At 41.1% G+C, this 16,626-nt stretch overlaps 1 protein-coding gene across 2 annotated transcripts in view; it reads left to right on the top strand.

Moving 5' to 3' along the window:
- Window positions 1-16,626, top strand: part of LOC138969327 (cGMP-dependent 3',5'-cyclic phosphodiesterase-like) — a 156,915-nt gene that overhangs the window by 131,671 nt on the left and 8,618 nt on the right. For both annotated transcript variants that reach the window (XM_070342099.1, XM_070342098.1), the window contains exons 21-30: window positions 1,543-1,620; window positions 5,687-5,812; window positions 7,690-7,760; window positions 10,410-10,532; window positions 11,073-11,160; window positions 12,527-12,574; window positions 13,703-13,777; window positions 15,019-15,118; window positions 15,454-15,566; window positions 16,087-16,232. In XM_070342099.1, coding sequence (XP_070198200.1) covers window positions 1,543-1,620; window positions 5,687-5,812; window positions 7,690-7,760; window positions 10,410-10,532; window positions 11,073-11,160; window positions 12,527-12,574; window positions 13,703-13,777; window positions 15,019-15,118; window positions 15,454-15,566; window positions 16,087-16,232 — 968 coding nt within the window. The remainder of the gene's footprint in view (window positions 1-1,542; window positions 1,621-5,686; window positions 5,813-7,689; window positions 7,761-10,409; window positions 10,533-11,072; window positions 11,161-12,526; window positions 12,575-13,702; window positions 13,778-15,018; window positions 15,119-15,453; window positions 15,567-16,086; window positions 16,233-16,626) is intronic.

Raw genomic sequence — 16,626 nt, 5'->3', positions numbered from 1 at the left:
AAACATCCGGTTATCCCGAGTTTTCTCCGTAATACATGTCCCTGGGTTTTTCAATGTTCGGTTATTTCCGTGGCTTCATGCGGAAAGGGAACCGTCGTCTGCTATCAACGACATGGACCATTCTGGTCCTTGTTGCTGACAAGAACATGATTTTAACACAGAATGTAATGTCAGAATAGCTATATAAACGCTATTGTGTTTTAATCGTAGCAATGGGGTCGATATTTAGACCAGACAAGTATAATGCCGACGAGTCGGAGACTAAGAATAAAGTAAAAGAATAGGGACTATTTGAATGACGCGCATTTGACACTCTGAGTGATTAGGCTGAAATGAAATTGCGTACAAAATGTCGTCTGCATGACTGCAAGTTCGACCCGTGTTGTTCGTTGTATAAATAGCTTAAACAATGACGACAACTCGTTGATTATTGGAAAATAAACCACTCGTGGGTATTTGCAGCCGCTTGGTAATTCACTCGTGTGCTCCGCACACTCGTGAATTACCAAGCGGCTGCAAATACCCACTCGTGGTTTATTTTCCAGTAATCAACTCGTGGTCATTGTTTAAGCTCTATGTAACACTGATGCAGACCTGTGCACACTCAAAACGCTCATCAGTAGTAAACAAACCAAATTTCAGTAGTTTTTAAAATGTTTCAGTAGTAAGCTGTAAGCGTATTGGTCTCCTTTGCTGGATCTCCAGGTTGTCTTGAGAATAACTGGACTTCCAGCACTGTTGTGCCGTTTTCTTCTTCTTTGGTGACAGAGCTGGTGTCTCCTCTTTACTATCTGAATCTCGCACTCTTTTTTTTCTTTTCCATGTTTCACTTCAATCACAAGTTGCCACGCAGACGCTGGACGAACTAAGTCTAAGAACAAAGACTCAATGCTAAGAACACGCGCGCTTCCGGTAAATCGGAAAACGTCTTTTCAGCGCAGCGGCCAACTAATTGGTCAAAACATCTTAAAACAGAAAAAAAGTACACTTTTGTTGTTGTTGAGTAAAACATCGGAATTTCGGAATTTCCGTAGCACCCTATTCTGCAAATAAATATCGGAGAAATGACGGAAAAAACGTAGATGTGCACAGGTCTGCTGATGCCATCTTTTGTGTTTGTATAACTTTTTTGTGTTACAAGGAAATGTTTTGCTGTTTGATTAAAGCGCATATGTTTTTTGGGGGTATTTATTGAGAATGGTGAAAGATGATTCAGTTCTCCACACCCACTCCCCATCTCCATAACCCCCACCCCCCTTCCACTCCTCCTCCTGAAACGTGTTTACAGTATGTGGTTGGTGAACCAAACTTGAGATTTTGGAGAAGTTATAATAATGAATATGTTTTCTTGCAGTGGGACGTCATACATCAGGACATCATTTCAATGTGGATGTTCACAGTGTTTGTTTGTTTCAGTAAGTCAGGTGAATGACTCAAGAAATTGACTGGTTGGTGTGTTCTTTAAATCTATGACAATTGCTTCATGTTCATTTGTTATTCTGACATGTTCCTGTGTACTAACCGTGCTGAGGTTGTTTTCAGTCGTTGATGTACAAAAAGGTGATTGATATTCAAACCCGAAACAGTCTGGCCAATGAGCTCATGATGTTCCACATGAAGGTAATTCCCTCCGCCACCAGATGACCTTGACAGTTTGCCAGCTCGTGTTGCATGGCTATGACCATATATGGTAGATGTAGTTGAGTCAACATACCCTTAGCTTGTTTTGCAGAGAACTTTTCTTTGTGTGTTCTTGTGTGTGTCGTCTTTTATTTCAGTTTCGCTACACTGCGTTTATTTCTGGTTTTTCATCTGCGGTGGTCTGCTTTAGCTTTGTTGCTGTCTCCATGCAAAATGGACTCATTTTGCAGGTTGAAATGGTTTCGGGCAGATGCAAGCAAAAGAAAAGAAAACAAAACAAAACAATGAGAAAAAGAAATACTGATTAAAGAGAATAGTCAGTCACAACCTTTTTGTTTCCAAAAAATTCTTTGGCAACATCGATACAAGAAATATCTACAAGAAATTTCCATTTTTGAGTGGAGACAGCAATAATCCACTCTATGAACTGTTGTACCTGTGTTTCCACCAGTCTGTACCCTAACTTTCTTCAGTCTCAGTATTTTTCATTTCTTTGCTCGTGGATGTGTGGTTTTCCAGTGTCTGATATACAAGAAGATGCAAGAGGCACAGCACCGGCATATGTTAGCCAATGAACTTATGAAGTTCTATATGGAGGTCAGTGTTAGAGCCAGCGTCTTAGGTAACAAGTTGGCGCCAGTTTTAACCTGCATGCTTGGCCACTGTTTGAACGCTTGTTCCTAATGTTGTGATGCTTTGCTTTATAATATAGTCTAACAAGTAACAATGTCTAACCAACATTTTAAGGCCAGAGCCCTGTAAATGTCCAGGTCAGATAACAAGGGGAGTTTACGTTCTAAACTAGAGACAACAGTGAGTGAGAGCTATGTGGATCTATTGACATTTGAAATGATGTGCACAAGAAAGTACCCAAATGGGTGGGAGCCAGTTGTGGTATGTCAGATTAGTTGAAACCACAAACAAATCTCAATGTCAACTAATCCAAGCCCACGGCTAGTTAGTTAGGCCCACTCAGATGGAAAGGGACTGCACCTGTAACAGTCTAGTTTGGGGATTCTGGGAGTTCTGTTGGTAAAATAACAGGCTTGTGAGCCTTGGGTCACAGGTTCAGATCCAGGCGGGACGGACACAGGTCAATTTTATGTGTTGACTCGGAGACGGTATCCGCTGTGGCACGAAAATGACTTCGGTCAATCTGCCAGAAGTACAGGTGGCTGATTTAATAATAATATACCTAAACAGGGACACACCTGGGTAGCATGACTCTTGTAACAGCCAGCCTTGCACTGAGATGAAGCGACCCAAATTGAAAGCACATTGAATGGAAATGAAATTTAAAGAAGCTACCTTCACCATTGAGATATGCCGGTTTAACCAGTATGAGACTGGTTTGAAATAGTTCTCATACAACACAGGGAGCTGCCTTAATTCTTAGAGCACAACAATATAGAAAATGATGACTTAAATTTGATGATTAATTAATAACTTTTAATTGTAAACACTGACAAACAACAACAGAAGAACATCATTTTGTATGGTGAGTTTTTGTAAGTGCATGCAAATACCAAAATAACTGGGTTACCTGGAAATGACTGTCCCCTACACACCGTAGATGTTCTGCAACATATGGTAAATTGCACTGTCTAAGAACGATTGATTTCAAACAGTTTTGGCTGAGACTATAATGGACATAGTGACCATACCCTACAGTCCGGAGTACATGTATAGCTTAGTCCGATATTTTCACTCATCCTTTTTGGTTCAAGTGTGTTATCCTCTGTGCTCTCTTTAAAATGTCCATATATTTCTTTCTCGGTTTATATTTTTAAATTGTTTCATAAAGCCTGTCTTTCAAATATCACTTGACAGAATTGAATGTGTTTTGGAAAATCCTTGCTTTTTGTCTACAGCTTTGTTTCTCTGAGCACGAGTTAGTTGGCATGATCAATTTTCAGATGGTAGTGTGGTGTAGGCTGGTTAATTGGGGCACTTTTTACATTTAGTCAAGTTTTGACTAAATGTTTTAATGTAGAGGGGGAATCGAGACGAGGGTCGTGGTGTATATGTGTCTGTCTGTGTGTCTGTGTGTAGAGCGATTCAGAGAAAACTACTGGACGAATCTTCATGAAACTTGACATGAGATATCCTGAGTATGGCATCTCCAGACGTTTTTATCATTTTTTTGATAAATGTCTGATGACGTCATATCCGGCTTTTGTGAAAGTTGAGGCGGCACTGTCACGCTCTCATTTTTAAACCAAATTGGTTGAAACTTTGGTCAAGTAATCTTCGACGAAGCCCGGACTTTGGTATTGCATTTCAGCTTGGAGGCTTAAAAATCAATTAATGAGTTTGCTCATTAAAGTTGTCATTAAAATCGATTTTTCGCAAACAGATTTAAAATTGATTGTATCGTATTCTTCATCACATTCTGAATCTAAAGATATATACATATGTTATGTTTACTCTTAAAATGTGATCACAATTAACGAAAATAGATTAATTAGTCTTACGATTAAGATTTAAGAAATCGATCCAAAAATGATTTAATCTTATTCTTTATCATTTCCTGATTCCAAAAACGTATAGATATGATGGGCTGTATTCACCGTCGAACGCAGAAGAAGAAGATAGGCTGTATTCAAAACAAGCTCAGAAAGTTAACACGAATACAGAAAAGCGCGCTTTCCTGCTTAGCACAATACTCTACCGCGCTATTCTGGCGTGTCAATTTCACTTCGTTTTGCACGTGGGAGGTGAGCGATTTCCTTCTCGCGGGGATTTACGAAGCTGTCTTGGTGAAAAAAATACAGTGCATTCAGTTTCATTCCGTGAGTTCGACAGCTTGACTAAATGTAGTAATTTCGCCTTACGCGACTTGTTTTTTTTAGATTTGCCCATCCATTGTCCTTTCTCTGTATTCTGTAATGCCTTTTATTTTCACTGATCACAAGAACTATAGTGGACCCCCTCCTTTAACACTTTCTACCCCACCAATGTTGACCAAGTTTATTTTAGCCGAGACCAGCTGTGCTGCAGCAGGTCACTCAGAATTGTAGTAACTGTGTAGTAACTGTGTATCAACACGCTGGAATGCAGGCGTTAGTTAATTGGACATTACAGGAAGCGACTGAAGCTAACAGACTGAGCGGATATATCCGTACCTGGTTAGATAGAGCCATATGAGTGGGTACAGATATATCCGTACCTGGGAGACAATGAGTTAATGACATCCCCCACTCCAAACTACCTGTTGCAAAACCCAGTTTTCCGAATATTCTATTATAAACCTAAACGTCTGTAAGTTTATCTCCATTGTTTATTAGTCTCCCTACCGTTTAATACCTGAATTTCTCAAGATTCTTGGAGGCCTTACAAGTGTGTTCCCACGGCATTTGATTTAGGTTTTAATGAGGCTATGCCAAGTACATGTAGCAGTACATGCTGTACTAGTTGACCATTTGAGAATTGATTGTCACTATGTCAGTTCTTTCTGTTATTCTGCTTTATGGTGTTGCTTGGCTTTATATTTGTCTCCTCTTTATTTCAATGGCTTGTTCAGTATTTTATACATTTTACATAGGTCTTCTCTAATCTTGAGAAAGGAACTGAATTGACTAGAAGATCCTAAATGTGTGTGTGTGTGTGTGTGTGTGTGTGTGTGCGTGTGCGTGTGTGTGTGTGTTGTACTTAAAGTAGTTGCTGTAAACAACCCTGCGTTACATATATGTGTGAATTAAACACAGAATGATAATCACTATGGTTATGGTCATATTTTGTTCTATATAAGGTTGAGGGCAGTTTTGTTGACATTAACAGTGAATTAAATAAAAATGTCCTCACTAATATTTAATGTTAGTATTTGATACTCTTGCTAGTAAACTGTGTGTGTGTGTGTGTTTTATGTTAAGGTGTTTAAACATGCATTCCAATGTTCTAATTTAACTATAATCAATGTGGAATCAGAAAAGAAGCAATGGACTTTCAAGCGTAAATATGCTCTGGTTCTTATTTTCACCACAGTTTACATATTGCACTGTGAATCTTACAATGATGTCTTAAAATCCGTGTCCTGTCATTGCAGCAAATTCCATTGTCAGAAGTACAGGAACTGGCGCAGGAGGGAACCCCAAAAGTGACAGTCTTTCACAAAGACTTTGACAAGTTCAGCTTCCCACCACGCGCCATACAAGAGTCTCGCACACCTGGGGTACGAAGAATTTTAAGTCGATTTCTTAATTTTCCTTGCTGTTTGTAACCGTTGTTATTCTTCTACATCTCCTTTTTCTGCATTCATGGGTTACAATCCCCACATCCACACACATGTCATGCAAGGGGATAGGTGTTTATGTGCGCATGACTGTTTTCTTCACCATGCTATGTAAAACCTGAGTCTAGCGGACCCTTGTTGTTACGGCCACCTGCTACATACGGACAGTTTATCATGGAACGAACATGATTTCAACAATAACTAACCTTTAACGGACGGACACCTGCCACTTACGGACGCGGACACGATTTTTCGGACCGTAGGAAGTGTAAACACTGTCACAAACGGACACTACGAACATGAAAACGCAACTGTTATTCAAGTCAGTGCTCGGCAGCCGTAGCACAAATGGTTGTTGATTGGTTGTCCTGTCCCTTCTCTGACCAATCAGTGGCTTGTTTAGATGGAGACTCACTTTCGCTTCGCTCACTTTCGCTTCGCTCACTTTCGCTTCGCTCACTTTCGCTTTTCCGCATTGTGGATACAGTCACAACCAAAAGCAACAGTACTGTGTTTGAAAATGGAATCTCCAGCAGGAAAAAGAAAAGCGTTGACTTTAGAGCAGCGTGTCACTGCCTTGAAAAAAATTGGAATTTCCCGTTGAACCACCGATGAAGAGTCAGCTATTTTTAGCTTTGTGACGTCCGACTTGCGTAAGTTTGAATGCACAGTGTGTGTAGCGAACGGGGTGGGTGGGTGGGGGGGGGGGGATGTTGTTGTTGTTGTTGTTGTTGTTTGCTACATGTATCATTTGTTTACTCACATTTTCAGTGAGTCTCATGTTCAATCCATTGAAAGGGGCTATTGGCCCATATGTATTCTATAGCTCAATTCTCTCTCTCTCTCTCTATTCCTGTCAACGCCCTCAATCTGCGCCTTGTAAAATGATCTGGTAATTTTATTAAAGTTTATTTTATCTAAGTAATTTTATTTAAGTTTTTACCTTGTGTTTTGTGTTGAAAAATAAATTACATACTCCAGGATTGACAAAAAGTGTCTTGTACATTTTACGTGCTCTTTGTAAAATATTGCCCGGCCCCTCCACCTTTGAAGAACGGACACCTGTCTAATAGGGACACAATTACCATACCCCAAGGGTGTCCTTTAGAGACAGGTTTTACTGTACCATAAAGTTAAAGCAACTATACTCCATTTGTGGGGGTTCTCGTTGGAAAACAAGACAGGTTTGTTTTCATTGAAGCTTCAATAACAATTGTCTTTTACATATTTCTTTTTTCAATCATGCATAATACTGTATATATATTTTGGTACAATCAGGATGCAGAGAGACGTATAGGCAGAGACTTACAGCATAGAAACATTCTGTTTTGTTTTTTTGGGAGGGAGAGGGGGGGGGAGGGATGGGATTGATGTGAGGGGGAGGGGTGGTCATGGTGATAAAGAACATTGTGATATAGGTCTGATGGTAAGTTTAATACAATAGGTTAAGTCCTGCATGCACATGACTCTACAAGCGATACAATTTTGGTAGCCTCTTTAAACCTAACCTGCTGCAAAGAAGCGGACCTCTCAGTGTACAGTATAACCTCCCATAACCACCCCTCCAAAGAACGACACCCTCTGTTTTCTGACCGATTTTCTTGGCACGGATGACTAGAACTGTAACTTATCTCCAAAACGTGTGATTTCCAATAAAGACCCCTCATATTTACGACCAATTTTTCTGGAACTTTGAAGGTTGTTACTGGGAGGTTTCACTGTATTTCACTGCACCCCTGTCGGACTGTCAGTCAGTGTCTACTCACTGTACGGCCGTTATGTTTTCACGAAAGAACATTTATGTTGCACTGTTTCAGGCTTGCCAAGCAATGTTTGAGGACCTGGGTTTTACGACCAGGTGGCGTTTGAAACCAGACACTCTTGCAAGGTAACTTTCCTCTCTCAGTAGCATCAGTGTCACAATCCGATGTGAGAATTTTTACGTGTCCGGCTCTTTCAAGATTTAATCTCGAATTTTGTTAATGTTGTCTAGGGTATGATTATTTGGCGGCTGTTCGCTTTTATAGTTAGTGATATGCATGGTTCTTTTCACCTTAATTGAACGATAGACAGACTCAAATGTATCGACAGAAAGAATAAATACTGGAAGCAACTGGACGAACACAACTACAATGAGTGAAAAAAGGCTTTAATTTTGGTTACTCATCTTCATGCATCGACGTACTCGGCGCTACAGGTCAAGGATCAGGTATTTAGAATTTGATCTTGCCGAATGTGCGGCTGTAAAGCTCTCGGAGTGTTTATACACGACGTCGATGATGAAGATGATGTCTTTAACGTCTTGAGGATGAGATCAACGTGGATGATGATGTCCTTGATGTCTTGACGATGTGGTGAACGGTGTTGATGATGCCCTTGATGTCTTGACGATGAAGTGAACGACGATGATGATGCCCTTGATGTCTTGACGATGAGGTGAACGGTGATATCTGTTCTATATCACGGTCCCATCTCTCTCTACAGTTGGCGTCCAATCCACCTCCAGCGTGCATCTACATGAGCATCTAAACCAGCATCCAAACCTGTCGATCAAAGTGAAAATAACATGTTACCGTCAGCTTTATGAGCTTAACATCTATCTAATCATTCTGACCGTTATTTACAACCCATGGAATTTTGGATCTCGTCTAACTGCTTCGCCTTTGAAACACACAAAACGGATGAACGTAGGGATGAAAATGTGCCGCTCTACTTCTGAAATGAAGAACGATATTATTGCTTCCTTTTTTTCTTACCTGCATAATTCAGGTTTGTGATAAAAACATATTAACTCCCGAAACAAATGCTTGAGTGTTCTCCAAAATGGAACGAGAATCAACTGATCTTGGTGAATGGACTCAAAGTAAAACTCTACGCTACCAATATAGGCCTTCGCATATGTCTCAAAACAATTCAATAAAGCAATTCTTCCATACATATTTTAACGCGAAGTACAAAAGACAAACATCTCAAGTCTTTATTGATAGAAATCATCGTATGAACTCGTAAATCTAATAATCTTTCATACGGTGTAGGCGTAGATATCTGTCATAACCATTCAATCAATCAATCAATGAGTCTTATATCGCGCATATTCCGTGGGTACAGTTCTAGGCGCTCTGCAGTGATGCCGTGTGAGATGAAATTTTATACGGCCAGTAGATTGCAGCCATTTCGGCGCATATTTACCTTTCACGGCCTATTATTCCAAGTCACACGGGTATAGGTAGACAATTATTAACTGTGCCTAAGCAATTTTGCCAGGAAAGACCCTTTTGTCAATCGTGGGATCTTTAACGTGCACACCCAATGTAGTGTACACGGGGGGAGGTTCGGACACCGAAGAGAGTCTGCACACAAAGTTTACTCTGTGAAATAAATTGCGCCGAACCTGGGATCGAACTCACGCTGACAGCGGCCAACTGAATACAAATCCAGCGCGCTACCAACTGAGCTATATCCCCGCCCATTTCCAACCTCGTGTTTCTCTCTGCGTCATTTTTTCTTTTTGACGTCATCTCTCTTTACGGCGTTTCGCCTCGCAAGGAAATGACTTAAGAGTGTCACCCATGGAAATAAAATCCAATGTTACTATAATGCGTAACAATCAGCAACAATACTGCAGTGATTTAAACATCCACGTATTAAAAGTTCAGAGCAGGAATAGTACAGGAAGAAGAAAAAAACACGCCACAGTATTAATACAACCAATATTTAATGCAGAAATATTTTCAGCTCCTGCAATGAGGTATGGCTTATACAGCATTGTATGCCTACAATAACAAGCATGTGTACATTTGTAGTTTAATTTGAAACTGAAATATGTGGAAAACCACGACTGATAAACCTGATAGCATTGCAAACAATATTAAACCAACACAGCAGAGCATTTTGCAGGGGGACTAAGAGAGTGAGTGTAGACATGATGAATGAATCACCGCTTGAAGTCTTAATAAAGTACTTTGCTACCAGTGTACATCGCTGCGAAAATCTGTATTCAGGATTTTACAAAACAAGCGTATTAATTTCCTCTTGTACACACACTAAAACATTAAATCAACAGCCTAGCTAGCTGCTTCCTCTGCAGAATTGGGATTTTGTTGTTGAATTAATTTGGAAGTATTAAACACATTTAAATAAGCACAACATTTCCAAATCTGAACAGGAAGCAGCTGTCACGAACTGAAAACTCTGCCTGAACAATCACTGTCAATGCGCATGTGCTAACATGGGGAGATTAATCAGGTTGTGAACAACCTAACACTAACCCTAACCCATGGTTCGTTCAGTCAAAGGGTCACATTTTTTAAGTCCAAGATTGCCACATGCGCATTTACCGCATTGAGACTGGGATTGTTGAGCAGTCTTCAGTTTGTGACACAGCTATAGCCTCAGGCAGTTGAGTTTTGGTAAGTGTCCTGATGGAAGGGCGCTCAGACCCCTTGTAACAGCTAGGGCAGATCTGTGGTGGTACAGTGGACATGATTATGTTCACGTGAAGGAACGTATCTTTAGTGGATTGCATGATGGTGTACAGGTTCTTGCTGATGGTGAAGAAAGGCTACCGCAACCCTCCCTACCACAACTGGATGCACGCTTTCTCCGTCGCCCATTTTGGATACCTCTCCATCAAAAACCTGCATCTTACAAATCATTTGGAGTATGTACCGCATAAGATTAATTAGTTTTGCTCTAGTTGTTGTGGTAATCCTCCTTGTAACTATAATGTTGTTGATGCAGTTTTAGACCACAGTTCCAAACATTTGTTATTTTATGCTTTTAAGCTTTCAGCATAACAATATGAATGTCACAAATTGAAGTGACCTTTTCTAATTTCACAGTTGGAAATAATAGTAAACTTCTGCAGAAAATACCGCATTAGAACATCATTTGTGGAAACTTTTTTTTCAGTGTAATTGTAAATCTGCAGGAAAAAAAAAAGAAAAAAAAGAACCAGTGTGTGTTTATAGCAATAAAGATCAAATACCAGTATCTGTGCATAGTGAAATTTGTGTCTTAATTATCTCTTCGTTATTTTTGATGGAATTTTGTGTTTTAATGTCCTGCTTTTGTCAAAGAGAAATTATCCACTCTTATCTATTAATTGCTCGTCACTCCCTAGAATTTGTTATTGCTTGCAGGTTTTGAATGAAACCAAATAGGCTACCAGGAGTTGTAACAATTTGTTTCTGTTTTGCAGTGACATTGAGTTGTTTGCACTGTTTGTGTCCTGTCTGTGTCATGACATCGACCACAGAGGTACCACCAACTCCTTCCAGGTCAAATCGGTGAGTGCTTCACTGTCAGCTACTTAGAAGTGCTAATTTTAGTTTAGACACTTGTAGAATACGGCAGAATAAGTCAAAAGATGCAGTTGTAAAATATGGTAGAATAAGTCAAAAGATGATGCTGTTATGTTGGAAGTTTTGGTTTATTTAACTCTTTACGTCCTGTACACATTTCCCTATTGAAAACCTCAGTCCCGTAAGGATTTGATGAAAATGACCAGAAACTGGGTATCTGTGTGTTTTAACCTCTCCTGAACTGTTTTATGAATAGATTGCATTCAAATTTCACAGTTCGATTGGGAAAAGCTTACTCTATGTGCCTGTACCAGTTTATTCCGTTTTTGTTGTTAATTATGCTGCATAATTTTGCATCTCGTTCGTTTCACTTGAAAAAATTTCACCGGCCGAAAAGTCCGACAAATCGCCAGTATAATTACCGAAGAAACACTCAAAGCTTACATTTCAATGTCACGTGATTGTCTGCTCCAAGTCCCAGCACTTGTTCTGCCACTAATCCGTCGATAATATCCCCAAATTTGTATTCACTGACTGTATCGGCATCACCAGAGATGGTAGCAAAATCTCCGTGAAAAAAACCTCGATAAAAATCCGTTGCAAATTACCAAAACGTTCACCAAACGAACGAACCGCAGAGCAGCCATGTGCTTGTTTACAAAGGAAGTGACCTAAATGTGGTTTTCAAAAGAGCGCTTCCGTCCGGTGAGGTAACAAAGTCGTGCGGTATTGTGCGGTACAGGATTATGGCGGACGTGCGGAATCGTGCGGTACAGGACGTGAAGAGTTAAACATGTTTGACAGGAACTGTAAGACTACTAAGAAATGCAGCACAAATCCTTCAGCTGCTGCAGGGAAATAAATAGTGGCTGAATGCATTGTCACATAGTTACTGCACGTGCAATATCAGGTCATTCTTTAATACTTTCTACCCCACCTATGTTAACCAAGTTTTTTTTAGCCGAGACCAGCTGTGCTGCAGCAGAACACGCTGGAATGCAGGCGTTAGATGGACGTTACAGGAAGCGACTGAAGCTAACAGTCTGAGCGGATATATCCGTACTTGGTCAGATAGAGCCATATGAGTGGGTACGGATATATCCGTACCTGGGAGACAATGAGTTAAAAGGCAGTAGTGAATTGAAGTCGCTACAAAACATTGAGGAAAGGAACTGATACAATCTGTCTGAAAAAGAACAAGGTTCAGACATCATGGTCAAAATCTATTTACAGTCTAGTAAAGTATTTTAAACCTGTGGTCTAAAAGTAATTTGTATATGTACAATGGGCACAATTATTGTATTGTTTGCTTGTGTTTCAGCAATCATTGTGTTGTTTGCTTGTGTTTCAGCAATCCGTGCTTGCTGCTCTGTACAGTTCAGAGGGCTCTGTAATGGAGGTGAGAATTTTTTTTTAAATTGTTTTAAGAATTTATTTAAATTTGTTTTTATCTCACACGCAGCTGATAAAACAAGGAGATAAAAATGCATATATGGGTGCCAGCTTTCATGTGGACATTTTTTTTTTTACATTTTGAGCAGTAGGAATACAATTTCTTTTTTTAACATTTCATTTGTGCGGTATTTTATTTAAATTCTTTTGCAAAATACTTACTGTGACTGGATGTTTTCTTGACTATATATACAGACCTGTTTACACTACACATTGAGCGTAGTAAACTACGAATTTGAATAATATACTACGCAACTACGCAAGTCTGTCGTTTTCTACGCAAACGGTATTATGTTTTTTTTGTTTTGTTTTTTTTGTCTTTACACCTGTTCCTTGTCCCGTTGTGCTCTCACACCGCCCCGTCCCTGCACGCAAACGGTATTGTTTCGGCTACGCATATCACAATCCGTAATTTTCTTCATCTCCCTTGACCGATCCATTTTCCAATCCATGTTTTCGGCCAGCAGTCGTTTGGTGCGTGCAGCGCGTAAAGCGCCCACGGGCGTTGCGTTGTAGCTTGTTAATGCCGAATAGGCTTCTCCAAGCAAATGCCGGGCACAACTGAAAGCGTTACTGCCAAACCATGCGGGCGTTTCGACACAATGGCTTAACGCAGAGCACACGAAAGTGAAGATGAGAACTGTGAAGAAAATGACTCCGAAAGGCCACCGACCAAAAAGAAAAAGACGAGCAATGCGCCGAACCAAGTCTTTCTGCCAAAATATCATCAGGACTACCCATGCCTTGTCTTCGCGGAAAGGAAAACATCATGCTCATTGCACTGTCTGCAATTCCCATTTTTCCGTCAGTCAATCAATACATGTGGTAAAAAGTAGCAATCATTGTTCTTGTTGTTGTGATAGGTCGACGAGAAATTCTACACATTCAATTACAAAACTACACATTTGCCTCATTTTGCTCCCAGAAAATACACATGCAATGTTTTAGGGGTAAACAGGTCTGTATATATGATGTGTCGCAGATGAGGATATATCAACCTTTCTTGCAGCTTAAGAGTTTAACTGACTGCCTCCTTTGGACTGCTTGTTAATAATCATTTAATGTTGTTTTTCAGCGCCACCATCTTGCACAGAGCATGTGTATTCTCAACACAGAGGGCAGCAACATCTTTGAGAACCTCAGTTCCAAGGTAAGTCCAACCTGCTTTCAGCAGATGAAAATATTCTGCATAGATGTTTGTTTTAAAACAAGGACCAAAAATTGAGCCTGGGATTTCGGAACCCGGGCCCAACTGCAGACATAATCTGCAGACACTGTCCCACACTACAGTAGCAAACACTATATTATAGGCCTTAATGTCTCAACAAAATAGTTTGTCCTGTACATTGCCACCTCCCATTTAAGTCACCCTAAATCTGAGAAATCAGATCTTGAAAGGGAGTGAGTCTGAAAATGGAGGTACATTTAGAAAAGTTATTAATAGAAAATCAGGAAAACTAGGGTCAAAAGCAGGGTGGTCTTCAGAGAGGTTCTTATAGCAAGGGGGATGGGGTGGGGGAGTCGAGGCAAAGGGAGGGGTGGGGGAGTCTAGGCAAAGGGAGGGGTGGGGGAGTCGAGGCAAAGGGAGGGGTGGGGGAGTCTAGGCAAAGGGAGGGGTGGGGGAGTCGAGGCAAAGGGAGGGGTGGGGGAGTCTAGGCAAAGGGAGGGGTGGGGGAGTCTAGGCAAAGGGAGGGGTGGGGGAGTCTAGGCAAAGGGAGGGGTGGGGGAGTCTAGGCAAAGGGAGGGGTGGGGGAGTCTAGGCAAAGGGAGGGGTGGGGGAGTCTAGGCAAAGGGAGGGGTGGGGGAGTCTAGGCAAAGGGAGGGGTGGGGGAGTCTAGGCAAAGGGAGGGGTGGGGGAGTCGAGGCAAAGGGAGGGGTGGGGGAGTCTAGGCAAAGGGAGGGGTGGGGGAGTCGAGGCAAAGGGAGGGGTGGGGGAGTCGAGGCAAAGGGAGGGGTGGGGGAGTCGAGGCAAAGGGAGGGGTGGGGGAGTCGAGGCAAAGGGAGGGGTGGGGGAGTCTAGGCAAAGGGAGGGGTGGGGGAGTCGAGGCAAAGGGAGGGGTGGGGGGTTCCACTGTTGCTGTTGGAGCATGCAGTGACAATTTGTTTGTCCTGTCCCAAGATAGGCCAATTGGTCCTAAGAGGACGTTAAAACTAATTATCAATCAACATTGTTTGTCATGTATGATGCACTGACTATGACCATGTAGGGTGATGACTGCTTGCATGTGATTTTTAGAAAAGTGTTGAAAATTGTGTTCAGTGTAGAATTGTACTTGGCTAAGATTATTATCTTACCAGAGTAAAATAATGTCTTTTGAAGAGGAAATTGACCAGAGTAAACTCATTTCTTTTGAAGAGCAAATTAACCTTTTATGGGACTATGTTTATTAGGAGTACCAGCAGATGTTGGATCTGATGAAGGACATCATCCTGGCTACAGATGTCGCTCACCATCTACGCATCTTCGACTTACTGGAGGACATGGCACGCGGTGAGTCATGCACAGCAATAGCAGATTGTGACACAAACAGTCACACTAGCAATGGACTCGTATTAGTGGAGGATTGTGCTAGTATAGACTTTGTACAAGAAGATCACTTGTGACTTGACCGTAGCCAATTTTGAAATGCTTGTACTCCTGGCAAAATTTTAGACTTAAAGACTGGCATATAGACAAATTGTTGGGATGGTGTTTTTTTATGAAAAATGTTTTAACTTTCCAGAGAAAGTCAAGTTAAAGTTTTTGTCAGGTATCAGTAGAATTTGTTTCATGGCAGTGATCGGGCAGTTGCATGTTCAGTCTGTTAAACCTTTGGTGTGTTGCAGATGGGTATGACAAGAATGACCCCAAATGCCACGACTTGTTGCTGTGTCTCCTGATGACCGCTGCTGACCTGTCCGACCAGACCAAGACCTGGGACAACACCAAGCACACTGCTGTCAGTATTTTGTTCTCTGCATCTAGCCGAGTACATGTAGTAGTCTTAACTCAGTAGGCATACTTCATTGCTGGTGCTTGGGAGTGATCTAAAGCTTTAAATCAGATGAGAGCTTCTTCTTCTTCTTCTTCTACGTTCCCGAGATGAGAGCTTCTGAACTAGGTAACTTCACTCTGTCCATTTTGCTGGGCAACATGTGATTCTGCTTATGTGCAGTGTGGGTTACGTGATTTGATGTACAATTGAAGGGAGAGAGCTGTATGTTGAAGTGGCACACCATTTTAATCGGTAATTACATGTCAACTACGGAACTAGGGTGAACATGTGTTTATTCATTTATTTTAAATTTTGTCTTAATTTATTTTAAAATGTACTACACAAGTTCATGTTGGTTTCATATGATGCTTCAGTGAAGGGCATGTTGGGGGGATTGTGCATCCGTTTATATTGCTGCTATTGTTGGTATAATGACAAAACAGTACTGATCGGTCTATATACAAATTTTGTATGTCTTTATCAGGTGCTGATCTATCAGGAGTTCTTCTCTCAAGGTGACCTTGAAAAAGCCCTGGGAGAGAGCCCCCTGGAGATGATGGACAGGGAAAAAGCCTGTGTCCCTGACCTTCAGATTTCATTTCTTGACAACATCGCAATCCCCGTCTACGTGTAAGAATTAATCATATGAAGCCCCCCCCCCCCCCCCCCCCCAATAAACTTTGTAGACTGAATACGTGTAAGAATTAATCATTTGAAGCCCCCCCCCGCCCAATAAACTTTGTAGAATAAACTTTGTAGACTGAATACGTGTAAGAATTAATCATATGAAGGCCCCCCCCCCCCCCCCAATAAACTTTGTAGACTGAATACGTGTAAGAATTAATCATATGAAGCCCCCCCCCCCCCAAGAAACTTTGTAGACTGAAGTGATGATGATTATGCTTGCCTACCCTTCTGTGTTGCTAAAAAAAATTTGGATTTGTTTGCCCTTTTAGTTCTGTGTCTGAAGGAAAGTGCTATTCTAACAGAGTTTTAGTGCAGCTACTAGAGCAGAGCAATATAG

This window comes from Littorina saxatilis, linkage group LG6 (assembly GCF_037325665.1).
Source record: "Littorina saxatilis isolate snail1 linkage group LG6, US_GU_Lsax_2.0, whole genome shotgun sequence".
In the NCBI taxonomy this organism is placed as follows: domain Eukaryota; kingdom Metazoa; phylum Mollusca; class Gastropoda; order Littorinimorpha; family Littorinidae; genus Littorina; species Littorina saxatilis.
The sequence above is the reverse complement of the archived record's forward strand: the minus strand, read 5'-3'. Positions and strand labels throughout refer to the sequence as shown.